The sequence below is a fragment of the Dipodomys ordii genome, unplaced genomic scaffold, assembly GCF_000151885.1.
Source record: "Dipodomys ordii isolate 6190 unplaced genomic scaffold, Dord_2.0 Scaffold11, whole genome shotgun sequence".
Lineage (NCBI taxonomy): Eukaryota > Metazoa > Chordata > Mammalia > Rodentia > Heteromyidae > Dipodomys > Dipodomys ordii.
In genome coordinates, this window is record NW_012267227.1 from 111,550 (window position 1) to 133,319 (window position 21,770).

Genomic DNA, 21,770 nt, shown 5'->3' on the forward strand with positions numbered 1-21,770 from the left:
GCTGTCCCTCAGCTCTTCAGCTCAAGGCTAGCACTCTACCACTTGAGCCACAGTGCCACTTCCGGTTTTTTCTTTTTGCTTATGTGGTGCTGAGGAATCGAACCCAGGGCCTCAGGCATGCAAGGCAAGCGCTCTACCACTGAGCCACCTTCCCAGCCCTTCTGGGACCTTCTGAATCACAAAGTTGTCTCTTTTTTTCAAAGTTACTTTCACAATGTACATAATGAATTTACATTTATTCTAATTCTATTTTTGAAATTAATGTAGAAAAAGCAGTTATGTTCTTTCCCAGGTTTAGTTGCCTATTTGTTTCAAAATTAAATTCAGAGAACAATTTACTTCTTTTTTTGGTAATAATGTAATAGGCAGTATAATTGATTGTTAAGTCAGATTAAGAAAAATGTCATCCCTCCACTAAAACAAGCAGTATATAAAGGAGTGAGGAATCTAGATAATGCTACAAAATTACAAATGAGTTCTTATATAATATCTTGGCTTGTATTTATCAGGTATGACCAAAGTTTAATTTATTCAACAGCTGTGAGATAGCTAAGTTTGCTGAAGTCGCTTTAGAGAACTGCACTTCTTGTGTAAAATATTTCGTGTCTTCCATCCAGTAAGGTATACTTATGGCTGGAGTGTATGCTTAGCTATCCAGAGGTGACTGTGGGTAGCTGCCTACTTGATGGCAGTGTTCTTTCTAAACCAGAACATCTATGGGATAAAGTCACAAATAGACTGCTGTTTTGATCACTTGGAAAAGATCACAGAGGCCTTTTGTATAAGGGACTCTCTAATGAGCAAATGAATATCTTTCACGTCATCTCTGAATTTGCTGACAGTACTTTTGTTTTTAAATAGAGCAATTTAATGATCATTTGGCAAACAAGAATTGTAGTTATGAACCATTAATGACACTGAGGACATTTGCCTTCCCTATAAATAACCATATGCACCTCTCAAATACTGTTTCCATTAGCAAGTAATTCAAGCTGTCTCCCTAGTGGAGTTGATAACCATCCCAATTTGACATTCCAAAGTAGCTCTATCTCTTGGGAAAACAAGAGATTTGTTTCATTTTTTGTTTTGGCTTGACAGCCTTGAAAATTTCAACACAGCTTATCCTTCCCTTCCTCTCCATAAAACTTACACATAGCAGCTGATTGATTTTTTGGATAGTAGGGCGATAAAGCCTTAACTATGTCTCTCCCTGGCTGCCTGGAGCAGCCCCACCCCCAGGGCCCATCTCAGACCACACAGAGAGATTCCATGATGGATGTCACATATCCAGTGTCTCCTATGGCTGTGCCTGTGTCTGGAGTGGGTGATGCCTAGACTAGGGCTCCAGGCAGCAAAGGAATCATAGTTTGTTCTCTAGTCTTTATCTTTCATGGGGATGCCTCTGAGTTTTTTTTTTTTTTTTTTTTTTAGGAATTCCAGTTAAACAACAAAAAAAAGAGGGACTAATATGTTTCTGTATAATGATACCTAATAAGCTTTAAAACAGCTTAGAAGTCCAGGGTTCAATCAATAGGTTTTTTTGTTTTTTTTGGGGGTCTGGTCGTGGGCCTGAACTCTGGGCCTGGGTGCTGTCCCTCAGCTCTTCAGCTCAAGGCTAGAGCTCTACCACTTAAGCCACAGCGCCACTTCGGGCTTTTTTCTTTTTGCTTATGTGGTGCTGAGGAATTGAACCCAGGGTCTCAGGCATGCAAGGCAAGCGCTCTACCACTGAGCCACCTTCCCAGCCTCTCAATAGGTTTTTTATTTTTTTTTCAGAGCAAATATAGCTTCCAAAAGCTACAGAATAGCATGTATTTGAATAAACAAGATACAATGTTAAAAAAATATTTAAACTAGGGGAAAATTTCTCCTCCACATTTATTCCCCTCTGTGGAATATAAACTGTACACGACATTTTTATTAAGAGGTAACATATTACACTTAGTCAAAAAGGTGATAAAGCTTGACATTTATATTAAGGAATATTTCTTGGTTTCACATTGGTTGGATGGCGGGGGAGGGGCAGCACACAGCCAGCCCTGCTTAGCAAGGACCCCCGACTATGCCACCTCCCGGCACCCCAGGCTTCTTTGGGAAAGGCCTGCCATCCTCCAGTACCGGAAAGCTGACTGACTGACAGGGTGCAGACATGTAGACGTTTGGGTAGGAGGAGTCCCACAATGGCTGATGAGTCTTGTTCTCCTGCTTGAGGTCTGGTCATTTCTGAGCTGTCATTTTCCTCCAGTCTCTTGGGTAAAATCCCCGTGTAGGGGTGAGGTTGAGGGCAGGGGAGCAGTGGGCCTTCTAAGGCCACATGAGTCTCCCAGGACCTGGAGAGGGGGTGATGGCACAAGGTCTAATAAAGGCAAGAGGCCTGCTGCTGGGAAGAAAGAGAAAAAAGGCTGGAGAAGAACTCTAGGCAGAAAAACGCCTGTTTCCTCAGGTGTAAAATGATAAGGGGTTATCTCAAGGCTTTGAAGGCACCTTTGCCTTAAATCTTGGGGTACCTGTCAGGTTCTTATGGGTTGAAATGCACCTAATAGAACTACATCTCTACCAGATTTCCCAATATCAAAATTCAGTGTAAGGGCTGACCCTAGTATGGTGTTTAAAATATAACCAAAGATAAAAGTTACTGAAGACTCCAATGAGTTAATAAACTGTGCTGCTTTCACTAAGTGGCAGGCAGTTTTATGGGTAACTTGAGGTTCCATTAATAAAAATAAGCTTCATATGTCTGTTCAAGAGTAGCTATAAAATTGCATATTTCTGAGCAAAAAAAAAAAAAAAAAGATTAAGAAAATGGGAACCGTGTCTGCTCAAAGAAGGAAACTGATCAGTGGTTTATTAAAAAGCAAAGGAGCCTCCCAAGTATGCTTATGAACCTTTGTGTAAATAATGTTTATATAATTTAAACAATTTCTTTGGCTTTGCTGCCCCATCTGCCGAGTTGCTCCCCCTCCCCCAGTGCCTCTTTCTCCAAAAGGAAGCAGGAGAGCCATAAGGTCTCCCGGAGTTAATGGCATGTATCATTTACATTGAGGGCAGGGCGTGCTTTGCGCACTAGCTCACCACTGAGTGATGAAATGTACAAATGGCTCAGAGAACTCTCCAACCGGAAGGACAGGCGAATCCTGGGATGGAGGAAAAACAAGTCACCAAAAGTCACAACAATGCCTCTTTCTAGTTCACAATCCTCCCCACCACTGCCACCCTACCCGCTCGGAGAAGCAGTATAAAGTTGAACATAATGGTGACATAAAGGCCTGCCAATTAAAAAGACTGGCTCTTCCCTCTTCCACACATTTCGGTAAAGATGCCAAATTTCCAGCCACACATTTTACAATGGTGAGAAACATGAGAGCAAAGAGGGAGGGGAGGTGGAGAAAGGACAATGATAGCCACAGGGTAGGAAGGAAGGTAGGGAAAGTGTAAATGAGAAATTAATGATTATTTAAGTAACACACAAATGGTCTTGTAATTAACAAAGAGCTGTGAAATTATTCTTTGTTGACCTTTGTTTCTTTTACTGGATTTGCTATTTATTTACACTTTCCTATTTATTTACATTTCTTTATATATTCAACTGCTTTTGATTGCTGGCTCTTTAGGGACAAGTCATTTTTTTTTCCTTTATAAAAATTTCAATAAGCAGGCCTTTATGAGAGAAGTTTTTTTTTTCCTGAAAAGGAATTTTAGCCTAGTTGTCAGTTTAGGCCAAGTCATCGTATCATAAAGCCACTGAATTAAAAATACAGTGAAAAATCTCTATCTCTACATCAAACAAAACTGGGGAGGATCTGGGAGTCACTCATCAGAACACAAACTACATAGCAACAAACAACACAGGGAGCAAACCCCATTACCATTCGCAAAGGAAAGCTTTAAGAATTTAGGAGTTTTTCCAAGAATGACAGAGAGTGCCACTGTGTTTATAGTGTAACAGCTCAGGATGTAATGAAATTACACTGCAGAGTACTTTAACAGTCATCTCATTAGACCTACAGTTGGAACAAGAGAGCCACATAAAGTAGGCAGCTGCAAATGACTCCATTCTCATCTATTCTCATTTGCTATTAAAAATACCTTTCGGCGGCTTTTTTTCCTCCCTGACATCCCTACACAAAGTGCCCTGCAAAGTATGATACATGCACCTATTTAAATTAACAAAGGAATGACTTATTTTAATCTCACTGTGCTTTGGAGTGCTTTGGCCATTTGGATGAGCAATATATCATTACATACAACCTTCCAGCGCTGCAGGCTAGAAACTCAGAGCATGCAGCATTTGGTAGGAGCCAAACAATTTCTCTAGCACACAACTGTGTCAAATGCATGCATGTATTCATTATTGAGAACGAGAGGAAATAGCTTTGATGTAGTGGAAAAAAGAAGATGATAAAAGCACCTCTGCAATATGTGTGTCATTATCAATGGTGGCAGATAGATACAATTGCACAGCCTCCTATGTGATTAGTAAATATACATATAATTGCTGTGGCCAATTATCAGAAAAATGAGATCGGTAATTACAAGACAGAAAATTAACTAGAAGTCTTATTAAGGCTTTGTTTCTGATTCAAACAATTGGAAATGGCTGGAAAATACAACGAAATAAAAAGGAACTGGGCAGGAGGTGGAGGTCAAAGCAGCCAAAAATTATTTTTAAAAAAAGGAAGAACAAAATTCTGAAGAGATTGGGGGGGGGAAGGAATATAAAAAATAATGACTTTCCCATATCTGTTCCCTTTGAATCTACTCTATTCATCTAGAGGGGATGCTGAACAATTCTACACTTAAATTCTCATCAATAAAGAAAGTAAAGATTTCCAGGAGGAGAGAAAAACAAAGCAAAATGGAGGTAAAGTAAAATCTTTCCAAGTTCAAAGGATTATATGCAGGTATTACCATAGGAAGGATATGAAAAACAGGGTATTAGAACAGTATACTCAAAAGAAACAAGGCACACAATAACAGGATGGCTCCTCAATAATGGTAGTGGGAAATGGTCACAGAAGTGTCATTGATTTGAAGAGCAAAAATAAAACTTGCTATCTATTTCAGACCTGGCCTGTTTGAAGAAAGCTGTATGGATCACCAAAACTGTGAGAGTCTACAAGGCTCAGTTCAAGAAATGACACTTAACTGTCCGTAAAAACAGTAAAAAAAGATAGTTCAAAATATGAATGACAACCACCTGACACAGGGAGCAAACCCATCACCATTTACAAGGGAAGGCTTTAAGAATTCAGAAACTTTTCCAATTACAGAATTTGATGTGCAAAACATCATGGACTATCATCAGTTAGGAAGCTACTCTAGGCCATTTAAAAAAAATTAATTTTTTATTTACTCATGCATGATAGGCAAGCACTCAACCACTGAGCCACATTCCTAGTCTTAGGTCTTTGTTTTCTTTTGGTTGGTCACGGGCTTGAACTCTGGGCCAAGGCACTGTCCCTGAGCTCTTCAGCTCAAAGCTAGCGCTCTACCACTTGAGCCACAGAGCCACTTTCAGTTTTCTGGTGGTTTATTGGAGATAAGAGTCTCACAGATTTTGCTGCCCAGGCTGGCTTTGAATCATGATCCTCAGATTTCAGTCTCCTGAGTAGCTAAAATTACAGGCATGAGCTATCAGCACCCGGCTTCCTAGGCCATTTTTAAAAAATAGATTTTCTTTTCTTTCTCCTTCCCCCTTCTCTTCTCTCCCCTTCCCTTATTTTCCTCTCTTTGCCTTCTCTGACTCCATTCCTTCCCCCCCTTTTTTGTTGTTGCCATAATGGGCTTGAACTTGGGGCCTTAGCCTGGCACCAGTTGCCCATGAATATAATCCTTGCTACTCAGGAGGCTGAAATCTGAGGATCACAGTTTAAAACCAGCCTGTACAGGAAAGCCCATGAGAATGTTAACTGCAATTAACCAACAAAAAGTCGGAAGTGGAGCTATGAGAAGTTCAAGCCCCAGTGAAAACACACACACACACACACACACACACACACACACACAGCGCCTGCTGTTTTAATGTGGTTGAATATTTACCAAGATAGTTAAAATTCTGGACTGGCTTTCTACAAAGAGCTTGTATAAAACATAATGCTAATGTGGGTTTCATTTTAAAGCATGACACCAAAAGTAAATTAATTAATTATAAATAAACCAGGCAATGGGATGAAGATGTCATTTTAGCATGAATGAGAAGTAAAATGAGGAAATGTGACATTTTGCAAGAGTAATTAAATTTTATTTAAGACCAGATAAGTCTGTTAAGGTTCTTATGTTATAAAAGTTAAGGAATACTGGTTGGTATCCATGAGTAATTTATTTCATTTCTGAAAATATCAGTTCAAGTTGACTTTGTAGAACTCAAAGAATCACTGCTCCAAACGCAGGAGGAAGCCGGACACTGGTGGCTCACACTGTAATCCTAGATACTCAACAGGCTGAGATCTGAGAATCACAGTTTGAAGCCATCCTGAGCAGTAAAGTCTGTGAGACCCTTGTCTCCAATAAATTACCAAAAAAAAAAAAAAAGCTGGAAGTAGAGCTGTGGCTCAATGGTATAGTAGTAACTTGAGCAAAAAGAAGCTCAGGAACAGTGCTTAGGCCCTGAGTTCAAACCCTAGGACCAATAACAGCAACAACAACAACAAAAAAAAACAGGAGGAAAGCTGAGTCTCAAGTGCATATGCCAGCCATCTCTCTCTATTCAAAATTCCTTGTCTCTTGCATGTTCAAGGAAGAATCTTCTGAGATACAGAAGACTAACCAATCAATGGGTGGGCAAAAGAACATACATAAAAGCTAGTGCCAGCAGCTCATACCTGGAATCCTAGCAACTTGAGGATCGAGATTTGAAGTGAGCTGGGGCAGGAAAATCTCTGAGATATTTACTCCAATTAACCTAAAAGCTAGAAGTACGTCTTCAAGGCCCAGAACTGGCTTATATGTACACACATGCATACACATGAACCATACACACATCTTCTGAGCAGGTTGCTGGTGGTCATGTCTATACTCCTAGCTACTCAGAAGGCTGATTCAAAGCCAGACTGGACAGATACATCTGAGACTCTTTTTTTTTGTTGTTGTTGGTCGTGGGACTTGAACTCTGGGCCTTGGCACTGTCCCTGAGCTCTTCAGCTCAAAGCTAGTGCTCTACCACTTGGGCACAGTGTCACTTTCAGTTTTTCTGGTGGTTAATTGGAGATAAGAGTCTCATGGACGTTTCTAATTGGCTGGCTTTGAACCACGATTCTCAGGTCTCAGCCTCCTGAGTAGCTGGGTGTGAGCCACCAGAGCCCGGCACATCTGAGACTCTCAACCAGCAAAAAAGCCAAAAGTGGAGGTGTGGCTCAAAAACTGGTAAAGTAACTAGCCTTGAGGGGAAAAAAAAAAGCTAAGGGCAACACTCAAGCCCTAAGTTCAAGTACCAGAAAAAAAGTTCTCGGTGAGAACAAGTAAGATGGAAGAATGCATTTCCAAAGCATTAATCTGGATTGAAGAAGCAGTTACACTAGTAGCTCTCTGTACTGGCTGATACTGGCTCAATTGTTAATAAGTCACTCTCGGTAAGACCCTGGATACCATACTTCACTATAAGGGCTTTTTGGAATGTCTTTCTATTGAACTTCTAAGCACAGAGGTATGGAATGAAACCGTGAACACAACCTTAACCAAAAGCTTAACCTGAGACTCTAGTCCCAAATCAACTTTATAGAGTCCTGCACACAAGCTGGGACCCTGTTACTGAGCAGGCAATTATTACATAAAAATAGCTGCCATAAAGCATTTCAGTAAGCAATTCTAGTCATGCAGGAGGACAGTCTCCATGTCTCAGAGGTTTTGGTGACTACCTGGTCAGCCTCTTTCTCTAAACAAGTAAAACACAAGCACATCGCATGCCACAGAACAACAAGAGACAAGGAGGAAAATGTTTGAGTGATGCCTTTGCCTTGTGAATAATGAACAGTTCAAGAAGGTCAACCCATTACAATTGAAACTGTTTAATTATTAATTATGCACAATCTATGAGCAAAAGGACAAGTTCAGAATGTTTAATGGATGCTAACTTCAACTGGACTCTCTCAGGGTATTTTGTTATTAGCACTTGTCAGCAAGGAACTCAGGCATAAAAAAAGGCAAGTAGCAGAAAATCTGAGTGTGTGTGTGTGTGTGTGTGTATGTGTGTGTATGTGTGTGTGGTTGTGTACCTGCCCAAAGAAGTGGAGGAAGGAGGCAGAGGGAGGTTTAAGGGGTTGCCACTAGCTCACATGCAGAGCAAGTCTACTTTGTCACCCCCAACGCAGGCAGGTGAGCCACAAACTCCAAATACAGAAAAGTACCAATGAGAAAAATGCTTTAGAAATGACTTACTTAAAAAGGGGTAAATGCAATATTAATATTCAGCAAACATTCAATGTGAAAATAGACCTAGGTAAATGGGATGAGTGGGGCTGGGAGAGATGGGGGAAATGATGGAAAGGGTGGCATTGATCAAGATGCAGCATACTCACAAACTGACATGTTGAACTGAAACCCCTTTGTAGAACTACTTAAAAATAATAAAAACTAAAAAGAAAAGAAAAAAGGAGAATATTATTTAAAAGGGATATATATGTGTACATATGTATGTGTGCTTATATATATAAACCCCCATACACCATGGTATTTCATTAATGGTTATTAGCAACACTGTGCCCCCTCCCCCACACAAACAGGTTTATATCTCACAGTAAAATATGGACAAAGTCAGTGGTTTGTGTGTTGTGTTAATGTCAGTCTTCTGGTTGTGGTATTGTACTATACTTATGAGATGTTACACTGAGGTAAAATGGGCAAAGAGTACCCAGATTTCTCCACAGCCTTTCCTACAACTGTATGTAAATGAATCTAAAATTATAATGAGAGAAGTTTTAAAAAGATACAGGACAGGGGCAATTCCTAGCAGAACACTGCTTGATATGAGGGAGAAGTTTAGTATAAGTACACAAATGGAAACAATGTATGGGAGCTTTGATTAAAAATATTCTTAAAGGATCCAGGCTGTCATTAATTCATAATTAAAGATGACAATGGAACCTGATAATGATGTGGTGATTAATTCAGATACTGGTAAACAAAACCATAAAATATCATATAAAATAATACATTATTTTCTCATACATTCAATATTTTCCTGGAGCACCTACCATGTGAATGACATGACAGACTGATACTTCCTATCTTCAAAGAATTTGTGTACTGTTCAGACAGATGAGAAATGAATCCCTAAAAAACAGCTCTGTAAGATGGAGAGAATGTCCAGTAACAGAGCCAAGGCCAGGTGCTCAGGATGTACCCAGGAGCCTCAAGGGTTCCATTCAAATATGACTCTACAAAGGAGAGTGTTAGAAATTAGTAGAGTGGCAAGCCTTGTCACTTTTTAAACAGTGTCCATTTATAGATTTTTCTGCTATCAAGCTCAAGCTAACAAGTGATTAGCAGCAGATAATAATATGGAATACAAATATGAGAGTTGTTCTCCATCTTTTAAAATCAAGGGCTTTTTTTTTTTTTTGGGTCCGGTTGTGGGGTCTGAACTCTGGGCCTGGGTGCTGTCCCTCAGCTCTTCAGCTCAAGGCTAGCGCTCTACCATTAGAGCCACAGCGCCACTTCCAGCTTTTTTCTTTTTGCTTATGTAGTGCTGAGGAATTGAACCCAGGGCCTCAGGCATGCAAGGCAAGCGCTCTACCACTGAGCCACCTTCCCAGCCCCTAAAATCAAGGGCTTTTAAATTTTTTTTGTTGGGACCAGATTTGAACTCAGGGCCTTGTGCTCTTGCTCACAGGTTGGTGTTCTACTACTTGAATCATGCCTCTTGCCTGGCTTTTTGCTAGTTAGTTGGAGATGGAATCACAAGGCTAGCTTTGAATTGCAGATCTAGGTCTAAACCTCCTGAGTAGCCTCCACTGGTGCAAGTCTTTTAATTCAAGTTTGATGTTCCTTGAGGTTTGGACCAGCAGTTCCTAGTTCTAGGTACTGCAGTTGATGTTAATTTGCAAAGCAATCTGAGAGCACTCCATTTGTATCCATGATGCTGACATCAAAGCTTGTGTTCGATTTTAGCAGCTTCAAGTCAGGCACAATGGTATTTTGCCTGTCAGACAGACCCCAATTTGTGTTTATTTGCTTTTGTTTGTCTTTTTTTTTTTTTGTCGGTCATGGGATGTGAACTCTGGGCCTGGGCGCTGTCCCTCTGCTCTTCAGCTCAAGGCTAGCACTCTACCACTTGAGCCAGCTTTTTCTGCTTACATGGTGCTGAAGAATTGAACCCAGGGCCTCATGCATGCAAGGCAAGCACTCTACCACTGAGCCACCTTCCCAGCCCTTTTGTTTGTGTTTTAGGGAGGTTGATAGCAAAGTTTATTAGGAAAGAATATAATTTCATCTCTAGGGTGAGAATGACCCCAAATTGTTTTATTGTTCACTGTCTTTTTATGACAACTAGCAGAATTTATAGGATATATCTATGCTCTTCTGAGAGAGCCGATCTAGCTTTTTTTAAAGGGAAAATTTAAACAACAAAGGGGAGGGAGGGAAGAGAAAGAGAAAGAAAGAGAGAGAGAGAGAGAGAGACAGACAGACACAGGCAGACAGGTCTTTAAATATCTGCACAGAAGCTAAACTACAAACCCAAATTACTTGGCCAGAGTATAGTCCCTTGTTAGATTCTGGAAAATCAGCTAGGTTTTGGTATCTCAAAGTTCCTCACGGTTCTTGTGTGTATGCTCTCACAGAGTGTACCCAGAGAAAAAGCAATCATATCTTCTCAGAGGGAGGAAGATGGGAAATAGGGGAAGGGGTACATCTGGCTAGTATGTGACTGAGTCAGTCCTGCTTAAGATATAAGTTGTAACCCCACAGCAGAGTGGTGTAAATTCAATCAATGCTTGGTAAACACAGAAGAGTTTATTTAATAGCATGGTCAGTTCTTGGCTTTAAGTACATTTTTTAGTTCATGATGCAGATGGTCCTGCATCACTCCTGGGAAGCTGGGGAACAATGTTTGGGGGGGGGAGGGGGGAGTGGGCTCTGCAGTTAAGAAGGCCTGAAGATGACATCATCAGACAAGAATGCCCAGCTAGAGATAGGGAGAGTACTCCTGCTCATCCTATTCCACATCAAGCCGAGAGCGGAGAAAGTGAAAGATGATTCAATTTCCACACTGGGTCACCCCATGCTTTGGGTTGCCAGATGTAATAAATTACACATGTGGGCATTTTGGTGTGAAGTTCTGTTTGCTGGGTCTAGGCTGACAGTAGCAGCTCATTTAACTTGTCTCAGATGGGCCTGGAACTAGGGGTTAAAGGCCTGAATTTCTGCCACTGAAACATCCACCCTACCCGTAAACCTTTCAGTCAAGGAGAACCAGCTGTTAGCCAAGTGAATATCACTACCAGATACTTATTAAAAAGACAACAACAAAAAGAAACCCACTAAATATAAATGAACAGGTCTATAGGACTGAAATCTGGAGTCAGAAATCTTCCCCCCACTCCACATTTTCTTTTTCTCCTAAATATATGTTTTGGAAATTCTTTCAATCAGTCTCTTCAGTTACTTATTTTGTTGTCATGCAAAAAATTTACAAAAAAATTGACTAAGATATTGGTGTTTTGTAAAAATTCTTTGAAACTAGGTGGGGGTCTGGGTGCTGGCAGCTCATGACTTAATCCTAGTTACTTGGCTGATAACTGAGGATTCCAGTTTGAAGCCAGGCTAGGCAGAAAAGTCTGTAAGACTCTTAACTCTAACCACTGAAAAGCTAGAAGTGGAGCTATGGCTCTATTGGTAGAATTCGAGCTTTGAGTGAAAAGGTAAAGGACAACACCAAGGCTCTGAGTTCAAGCCCCAGTACACGAACACACACACACACACACACACACACACACACACACACACACACACACACACACACACACACACACACACACACACACACACACGGGGGTGGGGGGAACTAGAAAAAGGACTAATCTTTTATACCACATTTGTGATTGATTCCTTACCAAAGCCAACAGTATCTTCTCATTTTTAGATCTCTTTTTGGTCATAATCAGAATAAGACATTATTTAGAGATACCTCTCTAAATAGTCTCTCTCTCTCTCCTTCCCCCACTCTCTCTCTCTCTCTCTCTCTCACACACACACACACACACACACACACACACACGCCCGTATCTCCCTTTGCAGTGGTTTAGGAAGAACAGAAAAAAAAATTTACTTGTTTCATACCAAAGGAATTTCATTTACAAAAGGAAAATCCGTATTGTCTTCTTCTTCTGTAGCTTCCTGATGCATTTCTAACCCTTTTTCATAAAATACTGCTGCAAATAATCAAGCATGACCATTGACATCCACAAGATTGAATTTAGGAACCATTAAATGAGCTCACCCTCGTGGGAAGTCTCCTGCTCAGGCTGGTCTAAAGGTAATTATTCAGCAATTCCTACCTGTGGTTTTACTTTGTCTCTATATAGTGTTTGAATTTCATACACTGGTAAGGTTAATCTTTTTTTTTTTTTTTTCTTCAGGAAAAGTCCAGTTACACATGTTTGAGCCAAGACCTAAATTACAATGTTAATATACCACACTGGATTTCACCAGGTTCTGTGTACAAAGATGCTGATTAAAAATAGTTTCAGATTAAAGGTAAATCATAAGCTATCTGAAGCAAAACCAAAAGAACACATCTAGGAGAGAAAAAAAATTAGGAGCCTCAATAGCTTCCTAAATGAAAGGAGTTTAGCATAGAAACCTCTGATCTACATTTACGCACTGCTCAAGTGCAAAGAACCCGGCAGGTCCGTGTCCTGAAAAATCAACAAGCCATAACACTATCAAGTCAGACTCCAAGAACTCACTGCAAACCCAGCGTCCACATCGCCACTCTGTATGTCCTCTTGAACATTCACTCGACTGTTAGTGAAAATAATTACTGCCATTTGCCACCTGCACTGCTAGCCACAAGAAAAAGAGGGGGGACCTCCCAAACTTCAGGGGCTGCATTGGTGTATGAGTGCTGATGGTATTTGCTTTACATGCTTGTAAACAAATCCAAAAGCTCCATCATCTCCAATTCAAAGGTTTAAAATTATATGTAAATTTGTGTTTCATACAAGTCATCAAGGAGATATTGCATCCATGTAAAATTAGTTAATAGGCGAGGAACAAAGAGGAGATGAGAGGGAGGGAGAATATGAGAGGAAGTGAAAAAAAAATAGAACTACATACTGTGAAATGAACAAGTTCAGTTAGAATGTTCATCAGGATTTGGAAAATCATAATGCCATCTGCTACTCTGGACCTCAGAACATCAGGGATCTCGTGGGCCCAGACGCTTCCATTTCCAGGAGGAAGGAAGGAAGTTACACTCCCTGGAATGTTGCCTCCATCCAGGAATGGAGGCAGCACCCCAGCCGACCAGTTTGGAATCTCTTTGGAGAACATTTCACCATTCGCATGCACATTTCCCCTGGTTTAGGGAAAACAAACGAACGGCAGGCGAAATGATTACAGCAACTCGGCAGTGAAGCAGAGCGGTGCCCTAGCCCGAGCTGCTGGGTAACTGACCCTGGCATCCAACTTGGGCTCAGGGTGTGTAGGTCCCATCGTGGTGGATTAAATGAGTATTGTCCTACGGCTGGGTAAGACTTCACAATAGAGCGACACATGTTAAATGGCAGCAGCCAAAACTGGCCCCACCAGGCAACTGTCCATTCACACACGCTATTCATCCGCCTCCACACCAAGAAATTAATTCATTAATAATACATTAGGCTCTACGGACAATTCAAACAACACAAAGCTACTACACCAAGTTCAGTGACTGTTTAAAAATGCAGAATGGTTCCTGGATAAGGAAAAAATAGCCACAAATCTGCCTTAACTGAAATCAAAGCCATGGGGATGTTTGTGTTAGTATTTTGGTTAGTAAAAAAGAATAACTGGAGAAATTTTAACCACTGAATTTGCCTCCATGCCAGTAGGAAATAATAAAAATACAGATTTTCAACAGTAGCTAATAAAATCTGATTTTATATAGCAGGTATAGTGGGATATGCCTGTAATCCCAGCACTTGGGAGACTGAAGCAGAGGATCATGAGTTCAAGGCCAACCCATGCTACATAATAACAAAACATTTTTAAAAAGCAAGTAACTGTGTGCTTTGGACACATTTTGATCCTTTTTCAAGTGATTGTATACATCCTTCAGATTCTCAGGAAAACAATTTTGTCTAAACTGTTTCTTTTTTTAACATGTTTTGATCCTCATTTCTTTCTTATTCCTCCCTCCCAACAACTCATAAATATGAATTAAATATAATTATAAATGAACAGAACATTAACTTCTGGATTACTGCTGCGTTTTGGTAGCATGTTAATGTCATTTCTAAGGAAACAGTTATTACCAATAGAAAAAAGTAATTACTAACGGAATCCTGGTCTCGAAGCTAACCTATTTTCAATCTGCAAACCAGCTAAACTGCATTAATTTAAACACACTGGACTTTTCAAAGGAGATACTAAGTTTCTAAAGATTGCCTTACATAAAAGAGGAATGTCGATTTTCACGTTTCCAATGATATATACTGGACATTATGAGACACAGTCTAGTTAACACCATGGCTGGAGGTCAATAGACTATATGGATCTACCTGTATTAACTTACTATGCTTTTAATGCCTTGCTAGTTAACTCATACAAGTTGCAAACACCATGAAATCTGACATCATAACTACATGTTTCCAGGAGTTGTGGGAGGGCTAGGCGGTGTGGTTGGAGGGCTCTGGGCCTGCCTGGGCTGTGGGGCTTCCTGTCCCTTTATGTCATATGCAGTTATGTGTTCTGAGGGGGACAGGACACTGTTAGAGAGCAGGAGATAAGGTTATTGCTTTTACTTCTTGCTTTTAATTTCAGAAGACAGCAAGAGACAAGGGAATGTTATTATCTCTAGAGTCAGTTAATACTACATTTTTTTCCACTTTCTGAATTTCAGGGAATTATTATTAGGCAATCACTGACTCCATTCCTTTTCCTAGTACTCCAGGTTGTCTTCCTTGCCCAGCAGCTTCTCAGTTTTCCTGTCTAGAAATGAGTGCTTCTCTAGGCATTAAAAAAAAAAAAGATAACAAGAACTTAACAGCCATTAAAAAAGATATCAGTAGAAAAAAAACTGTGTATGTGTGTGCTGACACTGGGGCTTGAGCTGGGGACCAGGTGCTCTCCCCTGGCATTTTTTGCTCAAGGTTGGTCACAGCTCCACTCCCAAAATATTTCTAAAAGGATTCATGCTCCTCCCTGTCAACTTAAACAGAGTTTGTAGAACAGAACTCAATTACAGCAACTTTTTGTTGTGGTGGTTGTAGTGGTTCTGGAAATTGAACCCAGAGCCTGTACACACGCTACATAGGCGTGCTACACCGAGCTACACTGGTACTAGGACTTGAACTCAGGGCTTGAACACTATCCCTTAGCTTTTTGCTCATGACTGGTGCTCTCTCACTTGAGCCACAGCTCCACTTCTGACTTTTTACTGGTTAATTGGAAGTGAGGGTCTCAGAATTTTCTTGCCCAGGCTGGCAATCCTCAGATCTCAGCCTTCTCGGCAGCTGGGATTGCAGGTGGCTCCAACTACAGTAATTCTTAAAAACCTGGAGCCATTTGTATAGGTAGAAAAGCTAAGCTAAGTTCTTGAATGTCAAAATGGTCAGCTGTCACTTCTTTCCTCCATCAGCTTAATGTACAAAGTAGAATGGAAGGAGCCCTCGCTATTCCTGGAGTGTCACTGCCTTTCTTGGCTGTGGACTGGTGTATAGTAGAAAAGCAAAAGGCCTTGGAGAAACCTCTGGGTGCCTGATGATCCAGGCCTTGCACTTCGTCCCCAACTCCTCCTCTCCACCCTTTTCTATGTCCTATTACTCACCAATCACGGTTTATTCTAGTTCCTAAATATGCCTCAAACAAGCTAAGAACGTCCTAATTAAAGCCTCACCTTTCCCCCTGCCCAAATCTCAACTGTAACTTCCTAAGTGTCCACACACTTGTCAAAGTGATTAATCTGTTTATGTCAATCCCAAACTTCAAGCTCTTTTAAACTGGGTGTCAGTGGCTCATGCCTTAATCCTAGCTACTCAGGAGGGTGAGATCTGCGGGTGGTGGTTTGAAGCCAGAGAAGACAGGAAAGTCTGTGACTCTTATCTCTAATTAACTGGTGCAGGGTACTGGCACTGGGCAAAAACGCTAAGGGACAGTGCCCAGGCCTGGAGATCAAGCCTCAGTACTGGCACAAAACAAAAGGAAAACAAACAGGAAAACCTATCCCTATCTTCATCTAGGGATATATAGATCCATTGAAATATGGTCCGGCCTCACCTCATAATACTTCCCTAAACACCACAGTCATCTGATGCCCCTGAAGACATCCAGAGTATCTTGGAGACAAATTCCTACTTTACTCTCCCCCTCTGCAGAGCCTCCTGGTCACCCTCATTTCCTCCAGTGAGTTCTCTTCTTTCTGTTTCCCTAGCACCTTGTCCACACTTTTATTATAGAATTTATACGGCTCTGAACATCATTAAATATCTTATCATAAATGCCCATTTATGTGAGTGTTTAAAATGACAGCCACTGGGGTCCTCTGTCAGGTCATCCAGCCTTATTACACTCATACACCCTGCAGTTAGCGATCTGTTCGTATATGACTGTCGACCAGTTTGCCTGCATGAGTGAAGTCACAGCTCCTCAATGGTGGCGGCTGCATCTCATTCACTCCTAGTCCTCAGAACCTAAACTCTGGAATTAATACTGGTTGATAAAATGATTGGGTGGCAGTCAATATTTCATAAACAATAATCTATGGAACCCTATGTGGCTGCTACTAGAAAGAGGACGGGGAAAACATAATCTCCTAACATCTAACCAAAACAGTTAAGAGCCACGACTCTAAAACTCCGTGAAAATCAACTCATATCAAAGGGATTATACAATCTGATTTGCAAGTATTTTTTTAAGAGTATGACTTCTAAGCAAATAAAAAACATAATGAGCTGAGCATAGTAACAAGGCACATGCCTAAAATCGAGCACTTGGGAGGAAGACACAGGAAGATCATGAGTTGAAGGCCACATTAAGCTACATAGTGAGGCCAGATTAGGCTACATATGGAGGTCGTATTAAAAAAAAACAAAACAAAACCCAATAAATAAAAACAGAGGCAGCAAGAACAGCAACAGAGAGAGGCTGGGTGTCAAGACACATGCCAGCATTCCCAGCTACTTGAGATGTGTGAAAATAAGAGACTGTGGTCTGAGGCCAGCCTGGGCAATATATAGGTTAGTATAGAAATATAGATTAGTACTGTCACTATGGAAAACAGTATGTATGGATTGTCACAAAAAATGAAAACCAGAACTGCCATTTGAACCAGCAATATCACTTGTGGACATATATATATAAAGGATATAAAATTATTATTCTAAAGAGAAATCTGCACTATCATGCTCATTACCGCACTGCTCACAATAGTCAAGATATGGAAACAACCTAAAGGTCACTTGATGGATGGATGCACAATTAAGAAAATGTGATGTATATCATACACAGTAGAATAATATTCAGCTTTAAGAATGATACTGTGAAATCATGGGTCAAACCTGGAAGTTACTGGCTAAGCAAAATAAGCCAGACACAGACAGGCAAATACTTCGTGATCTCACATGTGAAGCCACAAACAACTGAACTCACAGAACCTGACAACAGAAGAGTGGCAGAAGGGAAGTAGGAAGTCTGCTGACAACAGAAGAGTGGCAGAAAGGAAGTAGGAAGTTTGCTGGTCAATAGTACAAATTTTCAGTTGTCAAATGAGGTTCTGGAGATCTACTACCTAGCATGGTGATTATTGCTAATAATAATAACTTCTTATATGCTTGAAATTTGCTAATAAAGCAGATTGAAAGTGTTACCAGACACACAAATAGAAACTATGTGAAGGGATGGATACACTAGCATGGCTGTGGCAATCACTTTATAATGTATATCAAAACATTATATATATTTTCTCTACATATATATTATTTGTACGTCATATCTCAATAAAGCTGGAAAATAATTTTATACAAGGCACAGCTATATTCAGAAATTACTATGTATCTTTGTTTTGCATTTCTTTCCTCCAGTTCTTTGTAAAGAAAGCAGTATAGAGACAGGGAGAAAAAGAGAGAGAGAAGGAGAGTGAGGGAAGGTGAAGAAGAGGGACGGAGAGAGAGGAAAATGGTTATAAAATTCAGAAATAGTTTCCTTCATTCAGGAGTAGGTGGTTTACCCTAGAGTGCACTTGGAATGTTCATGAAAGCACACAGGTGCCTTGAGAGAATCATATTGCTAGGATTCCAGGTCAGCAGGCAGGAAGGGCTGCAGCAGGACACAGCTCTAGGAAGGGGACCCTTAAGTGTCCCTGTGTGGAAAGGGTCGGGGTAGGGGGAGTCGCTGGATTTCCCCCTAAGGCCTGTAGCTAAGAAAAGGGGTTGATAGAAGAAGAGTTGGGAGAAGATGATGGAAAGAAGGGGCCAGCTGAGTAATGGGCAAGAAGACAGGAAACAACTTTCTTGATACCACTAAACAAAAATGAAGCCCTGAATTTGACAGCTCCCCACAACAAAGCCTACTTATAGCAACCTCTGTCTTTTGCAGTTCTTAACACCTCTAACCATAAAACTTAAGGGAGACATACAAGGGCCCCCACTATTACTGGCTGGCACATATGCACATCACACTGGTACCAGACAGTCATTATGAATGGGAATAATTATCTACTCCGCCAACCCCCTGAACTCACAGAACCATCACATGGACTTGGAACCTACATGAGGCTCTCCTGATGTCTCCCAGAAATGGTAGCAAACTTCCCCACTACAAGAAGGCATTGACTGAGGAAATTGAGAGGCCTCAGAAATTTAGTGAGGAGGATGGAGGAGAATCAATCAACAGTTAGACAGACCAAGAGGAGGCTGGATGAAAATATAGAGAACCAAATTTTTATCTTCTCTGCTTTCTTTCTCCTACCACCTCCCCTCCATGGAAATACAGACCTCAACATGGGTCATCTTCCGCAGCTTTATCCTAACAACAGGGCAACATCTCAGCTGCTTGGTATAGCTTGGAGGCTCTTGCCCATAGCAAGAGCTGCACATTGTGTCCATCTCCAAAGCTGCTCCTTCATTTGGCCAAATGATTGCGTTCTTCCTTTTGCTGGAACCACCTTCGCCCCCTTCTCATACTGTGAAGGCCTCAGGTCCTGCTCAAACATCATTCTCTCTGAAGCTGTCTCTGCTACTATCCTATCTCTTCTAGCCCACCATGTTTCAGCCTACTGCAAGGCAAAATGCAGAAAGCTCCATTTATATAAGCTGTATTTATACCACACTGAATCAAGCTCAGGTCATAAGGCTATCTCCCACTAAGTCCACATGGATTTATCTGAGCAATGGTCTGAACAGGAGCTCATAATTATTCCTTGACAGACTAAAATATGGACCTGGGCAGTGGCAGGTGTATGAAATCCTGGTACTCAGGAGGCTGAAGCAGGATCACCTGAGCCTAAGATCTCACAATCTTAATAAGATCTCAACAAACAAATAAAATAATAGATGGAATTTTCTAGTAGAGCTAGTCCGATACAAAGTAGAATGTAGTTGTGTTTTCTTCTACCAAGACCCATCCTATCCAGTCAAGAAAGGCTGCCTCCTCTTACAATACAGCCACTAAGCACAGAGGTTATCACAGGGAAACCTGCTTCTTCTTTTCTTTCTTTGATGTTTACTGAAATATATTTTATGCAAAGTAGAACTTTACCTTTTTAAAGTATACAACTCAGTCCCAAATTTTTCCATTGCTTTGAGAAAGAAACTCACGCCGGGAACTGGTGGCTCACACCTATAATCCTAGCTACTCAGGAAGCTGAGATCTAAGGATAGTCGTTCAAAGCCAGACTGGGCAGGCATGTCCGTGAGACTCTTATTTCCAATTAACCACCAGAAAACTAGAAGTGCCATAGTAGCTCAAGTGGTAGAGCTCTAGTCTTGAGCTGAAGAGCTCAGGGAGAATGCCCATGCCCAGAGTTCAAGCACCACGATCAACAAAACACACGCACACGTGTGTGTGCGTGCACACACCCACATGCATGCACACACACACACAGAAACTCAGTACCTGAGGCCATCACACCCAACCTTCTCTTTAGTGTCCAGTTTACTTTCTGACCACTTGACTCTCTGTTGTGGGCCTCATATAAACAGATTTCATTTAACAGCTAGGGGCTGATAGCTGTCTGGAATCCTTACTATTTAGGAGGCTGAGATCTGAGGAAGCTCAAACCTCTGGCATACAATTAGCTGGCTCCATATCACATTCCTGCCAACACTATAACCAATGTTATATTACAGTTTCTTTTTAAAAACTATTACCATCCTGCTGGATTGAAGTTGTCTTTTTATTTGGTTTTGACTAGCATTTCCATAAGTAAGTACTTAGTGATCATTCCTGTATCTTATCAGGAACAATGCTGTTCAAATCCTTTCCCCACTTTAAATTGGACTGTCCTTTTTATTTATCCTAGTTGTAAGAATCCTGTCTTATTCTTTTTTTTTTTTTTTTTTTGGGTCCGGTCGTGGGGCCTGAACTCAGGACCTGGGCTCTCTTCAGCTCAAGGCTAGCGCTCTACCACTTGAGCCACAGCGCCACTTCCAGCTTTTTTTTTTCTGCTTATGTGGTGCTGAGGAATCGAACCCAGGGCCTTAAGCATACAAGGCGAGCGCTCTACCACTGAGCCACCTTCCCAGCCCATCTAATTCTTAATATTAGACTTTGTCAGATATGTTTGCTCCTATTCAGTAGGCTCTAGGCATGTACACATACATTCTCCTCTGTTTTCTCTTTCTCTATTGGCCTTAAACTTACAGTCCTCCTGCCTCAGCAGGAGGGACTTATAGGTATGCACCAACACCCCTGTTTTTTCACTTCTTCAAGATATTAAGACATACTTATCTCAAATATTGTTCTTCAACTCACAAGGCCACCAAATCTCTTATTTTCATTTGAATTTGCGTTAGCTTTTGTATTTCTACCAAAAAAAAAATCTTACTGATATTTTGACAGGGATCACACTTAAATCTACAGACCAACTTGGCAATTATTGCTATCCAACAGTTATATTATGTCTTCTACTTCATGAATGCAGAATGTCTTTTCATTTGTTTATGTTTTTAGCTTCTTTTGAAGATCTTTTATAGCTTTCAGTACAGCTTTCATGTACAGCTTATGTTACATTTATTCCTAAGTCCTTTAATTCTTTTTGATGCAAATGCAACTTGAATTGTTTTCTGTTTCATTTTTGTATTGTTCATTTTGGATTACTGGTGTATAGAAACACAAATGATTTTTGTGTGTTGATGTTATATTCTGCAATCTTGCTGAACTCATTTATCAGCTCTAATGTTATTATGGGTTTTCTAGGGTTTTGTATATATCACATCATCTGCAACTAGAGTTTTATTTTTTTCCTCTTCAGTCTGGATCTTTTCTCCTCCTCCTCCGTGTGTGTGTGTGTGTGTGTGTGTGTATATGTGTGTACAGGGCCTGAGCTTGAACTCAGAACCTATACACTGTCCTTGAACATTTTGCTCAAGGCTAGGCTCTACCACTTGAGCTATAGCTTCACTTCTTGCTGTGTGTGT

General features: G+C 40.8%; 1 protein-coding gene across 1 annotated transcript in view; it reads right to left on the reverse strand.

The window, feature by feature from the left end:
• Window positions 1-21,770, reverse strand: part of Map2k5 (mitogen-activated protein kinase kinase 5) — a 264,967-nt gene that overhangs the window by 32,070 nt on the left and 211,127 nt on the right. Inside the window, exon 20 of the mRNA XM_013009900.1 lies at window positions 3,073-3,134. Coding sequence (XP_012865354.1) covers window positions 3,073-3,134 — 62 coding nt within the window. The remainder of the gene's footprint in view (window positions 1-3,072; window positions 3,135-21,770) is intronic.